Genomic DNA, 8978 nt, shown 5'->3' on the forward strand with positions numbered 1-8978 from the left:
CTTTTTTTTTTTTTTTTTAATGGAAGCAATTAAAGACTTATGAAAAAAGACCGTATTTTTTTTCTGGTCTCTGATGCTTCAGTGGATTAAAGACTTCTAGCTAATATGGTAAGATATGTTGTCAGTAGCATGTGAGATACTCTTGAAGCTGTGTAACAAAAATTTTCAGTCACTTTTTTGTCACTAACAGAAACTTTTCAATTATAGGAAAGATTTTTCTCATCTTCAAATATTTTGCGGTGCCAAGGCAATAGGAGAGTTCTCTATTCTCCTATTAAAAGACTTTTAAAAAGCCTTCTATTTGTTAAAAGTTACTTGTAGATTAGTTGGGGGTGTCCTAGTTGCAATTTTTAAGTTCTTTAACAGTGACAGTAATAGAGACTTCTAATGACTAAATATTCCTTATTGCATGGTGTGTTTTAGAGGCCCCCCCCCCCCAAAAAAAATTTTTTTTCTTTTCTGTCTAATGAAGCTTATACCCTTCTATATAATTACTTGGTTGACTTGCAAAGAGGAAGACTCAGTGGAAGATTGTTTTTAATTGCAAATGGAACTCTTTCTTTTTTCAGTTTGGGGGGGTATTAGGCAATTCATTTGGCAAATATGCTGGCTTTTAATAGACTGTCGCATTTTGACTTGGCCAAACAAACTTGCTTTAATTTACTTTCTTCTGCCTCTCTGAGGGGGATGAAAAGATATTCTTTGGAAATTATAAACTCTACTGAAAGATTGAAACTCAAGAAAAGACTGGCTAGGAAATGTTTACATAAGGAGTATTGTATGCTCAAATTCAGTAACATAGTTATGTGGACTTCAGAAATGTTGACTTTGGAGTTCACTGATATTCCTTACTAAGATCTGAGTTGCTTTATTCCTTAAGATTAGTGGAATTTATAATGTCTATTTCAGCATCAAATGAAGTAATGGAAAAATATTTTTGTAAACAGACTTGAGCAGGTTGCTGAAACTTACCAAATACTCATTTTTCGAAACATGAGGTTCATGTTGGTTACCAATTTCAACTGTATATGTAAAGCTTTAGGAATTAATTGAGAAAAACACAAAATAACAAAGATTATTTAAAGCTAACTGTAATATTTTAGTGCATTTTAGCCAATTATAATTGAATTGCATATTTGAATGCAGTAAAAAATTTATGCACCTATGCATGTGTTTAGCTTTAAGTCTTAATAATCTCTGAGGAGTGTATTGATGTGCTTATGGATGGTGGAACTACTTATATAATGCATTTTTTTTCCCCAGGAATTTCAGTATTTCAGCATTTCAGGGATTATGTTGCATGTTTAGAAACTGATAATCTTTGAATGAATGATTAAAAAAATTAAAAACATTTGTGCATGTATGTATATAACTTCCTGGGTTGTTGACCCCTAAATCTGGCTTATGTGTTCAGCATCTTTCCTTTCTGCATAATAGTGTGAGAAGGACATAAAATCAGCAGTCAGAATAAAGATAGGCAGATCTGCATGCATCCAGAGTACATGCATGAACTGATGTTTAGGTACAGATGAGGTATGGCTCAGTTAAAATCTACTCATGCTCTCGCTCCTTTTTAGAATATGCCTTTACCTTGTTCTGTCCAAAATGCTGTAGTAATGAATATGTGGCTCAAGGATCCTGTAAATACTATCCTGAAATTAGCAGTAAGATGTCTGTCATACTCCATGGGGTTTTCATGACGTCAATATGCTGTCATTAACTGGAGCTGAGATCACTGTATCATTTTGCAAATAACCAGAGTTAGTCCAGAGTTATCACAGGAGACTGTGTGAGATGTTCATTTCTGGTTTGATGTGAATTACATGGCCAAAACTAAAGATTCAGGGTGCAGTTTCACTCTTGCCTAATCTTTTCCCTAGCTGCACTCCTGGTCATTTTCTTTGCATTGAACAAAACAATTATGAAGCTGCAGAGTGAATCAGTTCAGTTCTCTGCCCTACCAGAAAGAAAAGTGTATTTGTCTTCTGCCAGAGTAACAGGCTGTCATCTAGTTTGGTGGTGCACAGTTGAGGGTTTTTTTGTTGTTTTGGGGGATTTTTTTTTGATCTGAAGGAGGGGTGGCAGTCTCCACCTGAAGGACAGAGGAAGCAAGATGACCATTTCTGTTTGGAGTTTACTATTAGCTAGAGTAAGTGCAGAATGAGATTGCAGACTCATTTATCAGTATTGTTAGTTGATAATGTACCRTGGTTGCTTAAAGTAGATAAGCTGAATACATTCCTAAAAGTGTTGTGCTTTTTAGCTACTGAAGTAGAAAATCTTGGTCTTAGCTTAGATATTGAGAAATGAGAGGCTCTGTTTCCTTTTCCAATATCTTGAGGAGTATTTATATAAATAGTTTTAACAGAAAGAAATGAATTATTTTATCTTTAAAGCTTTCCTCTGAAATAGAAAGGAGTATTAGTCAGTATTGATGCGTAAATCTGAATTTCATAACTCTAATTTTCTGTTCCTGCAGCTTTTATCCTCCGGTTGATGAGCCTTCCATTGGCACTGAAAAACTGGATCTATCTGAGCATCATGAAAGGAAAAAGATATTCAGTGGAAAAACTTTCCTGTTTCTAACTGCCAGGCAGGTAATTGGGCTTTGCATTCCAGAAATATTGCAGGGCAGATTAGCACAGTTTCTATTCTCTGTGGATTCACACTCATTCAGGGCTCATCAGGATATAAAGGTTTCCATATATTCATCTTTTTACAAGAAAATGGCCTACGTAAGATGAAATATACTGGGAGAACCTGAACACACTTGTGTTAATGCATCAGTGATGAGCATTATGCTGATAGTTTAGCATACTTCTAAGCTCACTGCATTTTAATATGTTTTTTGTTTGTTTGTTTTAATTGCATTTTCTTTAGCACAAGAAACTGAGTCCAGCAGTTATTCTTGGAGGAGGAGAAGCAAAATTGATGACAGAGGGAAGAAAAGAAACTTCTTTACTGGTTGCTCCTGAAGTTTGTGTTGTTGATGTTGGGCTGACAAACTCACAAATCCCAGGATCTGAGTCTATGAGAAACTGGACTGATTCCATTCTGACTGTTCTGCAGAGGTGAAGCATTGCTCTCTTTTACTGTGATAGGGTAATTTCAGAATTTTTGTTGTGATTTAGTCATGGTGTTTGCATTCTTAAAGTGTAGGATACTTAGAAAGAAGGCATGTTTGTTATTCGTTGCTTTAAGTACTTAAATAATGTAGTAACTATAATTTCTTGGAACAGGAAAGAAAGGATTTGACTGTTCTATGAGTTTGCTTTTTTTTTAAAGAGGATCCAATTCTACAAAAATTAATTGTAATGAATCTGCTTTGTTAAAACAATAATTTTTGAAATTAGCAAGTTTTTTTAATTCTACTATTTAAAAGAAGTTAAAAATGAATATATTCTAAAAATGGGAGCTAGATCATCTGTGTTGATTTTGAGTAAACGTACATATTTATTTCACAGAAAACAGGTGAAATGTCTCCTTGTGGTCATGTCATTTATTTCCCTTTAAATATATGCATAAAATGTTTTTGAAAAGCAGCTTCTATTTAATAAAAAGTTTTTTGTTTTTAAGAGAACGGGCTATATATTTATAGCATCATAAAAATACTACCATCTGTAATAAATAGTGAAAGAAAACAAAACCCCAGCTCTGTAAACCTAGTAGGTAAACACTGTCTAGTTCCCCTGAATTTCCTGTAAAATATGGGGTGGGGGGGGAAAAACCCACTGCGCTTACGCCGTTCTCACGGCTGTAGTGCAGAAGAGATGTGTCTGTGCTGAAATCTGTCTTTTCAGAAGTACTTGAGTCTTTCATGTCACTCTTCTGTTCACATATATTTTTGAATTAATGGAACGCCACCGATGGTTGACTGCCCAGTTCTGTGATCAAGAAGAGAAAGATGCATTTGCCAGATTACTGGGACTAGGCAGTAGCCATAGCAGCAAGAAACATGGAAGTTCCTGCTTATGGGACAGGAATATGTTGGTGGACAATTATGCTGTCTTACTGTRTTGTGGAAAATTGTAGTGTAGACTGATGATTTTGCATGGAGAGGGAGTGGAACATTTTGTACCATATCATATTTTTGCCCATCTGCTACTTCATCTTTGAATCTGTATTGAGAAGCATTTGTTTTAGTGGTTTGTCTTAATATTATTTATGTGTTAATAGCAAGGATCTAAGGGCTATTCCCGAGGCAGAAATTGGATTGGCAGTTATCTTCATGTCTACAGAAAGATACTGCAACCCTCGAAAGCAGCCTCATGACAAAGGTAATTGGAGGAAGAGTACTAAAAAGTTAACAACCTTGAAGAGGCAGTATTTCTACGACTGTGCAATCCTCTTTTTCTTTTCTTTTTTTTTCCCCTTGGCTTTTCTTTTTTTAACAAGACCACTAAAATAGAATGACACTGTATGAAAAATGTGTGCAAGTCTGAATTGTAACTGAAAAGGTAACTGTTCTTTAATGTCCTTGCAATAAACTACATTGAAAACTATTTGACSTGTAGATGTAAACAAAACAGTAGAAGATCTAAAATTAGCTTAAAAAGCAGACATATAGTACAATGACCTGTAAAGGAAAGGATTCTTTTGTGTTTTTGTTTGTTTTGTGAATCTTCTGAAGTTCATGTTTTTAGTGGCCACGGGATCAATACTTATGTAGTAGTTTGTGAATTCTGTGCTATTCTAGCTTTTACGAAATGACTGGGGTCGTAAGGAAGTAAAAGATGAATGTTAGAAACTAAGAGAATAAGAAATGAATTCATTTGTAAAGGTTTGTCTTATTTATATTAGGAGAATTCCTCCCCTGCCCCCACTCCCACTGCAAAAACAAACATAACCTTAAAATAACAATTCAAACCACTGAAACAGCATTTCCACATTTGCTAAAGTAGTAGTTCAGGGGCAGACATTTCAAGTTTTGTTTTGAAGAGTAACTTGTATTTGCTAATTAATAGGAATAAAAATGTGTGAGAGACAAAGTTTTTGTTTTGCTGTTTCTCTTGTCATGTTTCTTCCAAAATTGTTAGTATGTGTTTTGTTTCTATAAAATTGTTGAACAGAACATAATTTAAGATTATATACATAACTACTGACAAAGTGTTGCATCCGGTAGCAAGTCCTTAAAAAGCTTTAAAAAACTTAAACTAAATTAAGAACTTAAACTTGGAAACTTTAAGAAAAAAAATAAAATGGAAAGCAAAACTTTTGCTTTTCATATAAGAACATTACTTATTCAAAAATGTATTTCAAAGAGAAAGGTGTACATACAGAACTGGCAGAGCCCCCTAAAATGGGTTGTTTGAATAGAATTTTTGTTTGAATACCTTTGATCTGGGCCATTGTCCATCCAGTTAATTTAGAAAACAGTATAAAAGAAATTGATTCTCAAAGTAAACTTAAAGATATTGACCCTGGAGACATCCGAATAAATTAGAAATGCTGATTCTTGTTTCCTGTTAGATGATTCAATGGGATAAAAATGAAATTGATGGTTTCAATTGCACAAAAAGGTTGTATAGCAGGCTTTTAAGTTAAGTATGCTCACAGTTTATTTTCTAAAAGGAAACAAATTATAGTGTTTGGGGGGTTATCAAGAACCTCCATGTATGTATGTTAAAAATCAAAGGGACTGTAAACAAGACCTCTTCCTCTGATCTTGTCTCACAGCGATGAATGGCAAGATGTGTAAGATGTAGAAGCTCAAGAAGGAGACCTAAGAGGGTCTGTAGTTTATTCAGTGTACAGTGTTAGCAAATAAGAATGAATTTTAGAGTGTATAAATAATGGGTTATAAAAATAATGAAATTGTCAAAGAAACCCTCAGAATTAGATATAGAAAAAAATGTATGTGGCTGAGAGATGGGTGGCAATTAAAAATATGTATCTAGAAGCATGGTGAGACATGTGAAAATGGTAAAGGTTAGTATCCTTTGACTTAAAGAAGGCATAATTGCATGAAGGCAAGGAGAAGTGCAAACACAGTATAAAAGAGGTTGTATAGCTGGGCTCTTCCTCCTGTTCGACAGAGCAATAATGCAACTGACTGAACGGAGAGCAACAAACAGTGTCTTAAGGCAATCCCTCACTGTGGTGATTATGAGCACCTTGGCTGTAGAGAACATCCTAGTCTAAATGAGATTTTTTTTTTTCTTTAAATATGAAATAGTGATTCTCTCCTATTAGGAATACATATTAGAGATCATTATGAAACACTAAATGCAAACTGATATTGGATCTTGTGCTGTGTTTTGCATAAAGTATTCTTTTTTTTTCTTTTTTTTTTCTTTTGGTAATTAAGTCCACACTAATATATAAATTCCACTGATCCTTCATTTTTTTTAATCAGTAAAATTCCATAGCTTAATTTAGTGCAATTTTTAACTAAAAATAAATCCCAGAATCTGTCATTTAGAACTGTTTCTGTTTGTTTGTTTGTTTTTAATGACTGAATCTGGATGATCTCATGATTAACATAGAGAAAGAAATTGCATGAAGACTATTTTACTAAAATTTCACCTGGTCAGTTACCAATGATGGTAATGTGATAATACATGCAAAGAAAACCAGAATGGATATTAACCTTTTAATTTTTTTTTTCTTGTATTGATCTTGCAGCTGCAACTAAAACTACTCCTGCATCAGCCGCTCTAGGGCCAGGCATTTCTCAGAGTTTGGCCGTGGCTGAAACCATAGTGCCAGCTACTATGGATAATAGCACAGTATATATAGCTGATACAGAGCTAGAAGAGCAGACATGGTAAGCGTGAATGGAAATAGTTTCTAAGCTAATGCTTGCAAATAAAGTAAACTTGTGTGGCAGAGGAACTGTATGATTGCCGTGGACAATGATGTACAGTGTCTGAAATGACAGTTACTAAATTTCTGTCACTTGTCTGCAGTGAGCTAATTTCTGCTTTCAAGTAGAACAGATAGATTTCAAGTAGATGACAGAAAATATCAGGCAGGTCTTTTGACTCTTTCAGCTACAAAAGTAGATACTGCATATCTGACTCCAAACCTGTATTCAAAATTTTATAGCCATTTAATGATTATTACAGTATTGTATCATAGCAAATTTTACAGCTTGTTGTTAGCACACTTACATTGTTTGTAAGTATGTTCAAAGTACAGGTACAACTTTAAGAAGATGATATTCTACTGTGTAAATCTGTGGTAACTTCTTGTGTGCTCACCTTTTTTTTTTCTGTCTAATACAGTATGGAGACAGTGAAAACTCCCCAGATGGATAGAAAAGAGAAAATGGCTTTCCAGGATATAACCACTGTAAAGGAAAACCCTAGTACAAGTGGCAATGTAAATACAGGAACGTTGATATCTAGAATRAACAGAACATCTGGATTTAGCCAAAAAAGTCACCCTCTCTCACCATGTAAATTTTCAGAAGTGGGTAAACCTAGAGAGAGTGCTTTGCGTCAGCAGTCTAACTCGATTACAAATTACTTCCAGGTAGCTAGAGGGAAAAGGTATGTTGAGATGCTCTTGCTGTTACRTCTCTCACTATTGTGTTGGTGCTGTTTCTGAAAATTAATTTTGGCTCAAGGGTGTACCTTTTATTCAAAACCTTATTTCTACGATAGTTAAGTCTGTTATTTATGTTCGAATTTCACAATACAATCAATAAAACCCCAGGAAGCTATTATGTTGCTGATGCAGTTAATCATATTTAAAGATACTCTTTAAAATTCCTTTCTTTTGTAATTTCTTTCTGGCTAAGGGAAAGAACTGAAGAAAGAGGAGAAACGTCTGTGCCTAAACTAGCAAAATTGGAGGAAAGGTCACCTCTTTCGAAGCATACTCAACCCACAGCTTCATCAGTGGGGAACAGCGAATCAGAACAGTATCAAAAGGAAAACAACATTCTGGACCAAAAAACAAATTTTGCATTAGAAGACACAGGTATAAAGCTTTTGAGAGAAAGTGGCAAACCAACAAGTGATAAAATTGACAATAACGAAAAGCATGCACCAAAGAGAAAGGAGTTGGATGATTTGTCTGAAGATACAGAGGCGCTAGAAATTGTGTTTGGAAGCAGAGACCTAGACTGGGAAGATGAAATGGGAGGTCCTGGCCAGAAATCGCAAGGCAATATACGAAAAAAAAGATGTTTGGAAGCCAAAGGAAGCAGAATTGAAGAAGTAAATGTGACGCAAAGAGAGGGGAGTAAAATACTGGTAAGTTATTTACTCAGGCATTCCTGACCTTGGAAGTTACAACTTCATTAGAAGGATGCAAATAGCTCTTTTAAAGACAAGGCTTTCTGCACACAGAAAGCTGCTTTATAAAGCTTTTTTTTGCTTAAACCTCTCAAATCATTCTAAACTAGAAATGGATGTAATGTAGATATTATCTGTGAATACTTCAGTGTTGCACGTATCTAAGTATGGGGTTTTTTCATTCTTCAGGACATGGTTTCTTTGTGAATTGAAAGTTGCTTGTATTCTGATATACATATATATATATTTTTTTTCTATCTTTTTGCTCAGAATAGTATAAGAGAACAGCAGAATATCTTCCTGGTCCAAGAATTTAAAAAATTTTTTAACTATAATACTATTTTTACTTACATAACCTTTCTTACATTTGCTTGGCTTCTTCTGTTGCATGCTATAGGAGTGTCCAATATCTTTCCAGTCAGAGGCTCTCTGGAGGTGTCACATTAAGGATTTGAATTCCCTTAGGCAGGAATTTTAAGAATCTTTTATGTCCTTAAAAATGAGTACCACTAAACTGCATATATAGAGAGTTGGGTAAGCTTTTCTGAAAGAATGTGTTTTTAATATTAAGCAAACAAACTAAAAAGTTGGAAAGTTTCCTGTCAGGTCAAAATAGGTGCAAATCCTCTGGGTATGAAACATGGTTGTACTTATCACTTGAGAAGAAAGTTTTCTTTTCCTGGACTGTTTGTATGTATTTTAGTATCTAGAAATCCCTTATGGTAGTGAAGAACT

The 8978-nt window shown here is 34.5% G+C and overlaps 1 protein-coding gene across 4 annotated transcripts in view; it reads left to right on the forward strand.

The window, feature by feature from the left end:
• NBN (nibrin) overlaps window positions 1–8978 on the forward strand; it is a 30998-nt gene that overhangs the window by 8666 nt on the left and 13354 nt on the right. For all 4 annotated transcript variants that reach the window (XM_026061730.1, XM_026061727.1, XM_026061728.1 and 1 more), the window contains exons 6-11: window positions 2480–2597; window positions 2881–3071; window positions 4177–4277; window positions 6625–6766; window positions 7227–7493; window positions 7745–8201. In XM_026061730.1, the coding sequence (XP_025917515.1) occupies window positions 2480–2597; window positions 2881–3071; window positions 4177–4277; window positions 6625–6766; window positions 7227–7493; window positions 7745–8201 (1276 nt within the window). The remainder of the gene's footprint in view (window positions 1–2479; window positions 2598–2880; window positions 3072–4176; window positions 4278–6624; window positions 6767–7226; window positions 7494–7744; window positions 8202–8978) is intronic.

This window comes from Apteryx rowi, unplaced genomic scaffold, assembly GCF_003343035.1.
Source record: "Apteryx rowi isolate R43461 unplaced genomic scaffold, aptRow1 scaffold_184, whole genome shotgun sequence".
In the NCBI taxonomy this organism is placed as follows: domain Eukaryota; kingdom Metazoa; phylum Chordata; class Aves; order Apterygiformes; family Apterygidae; genus Apteryx; species Apteryx rowi.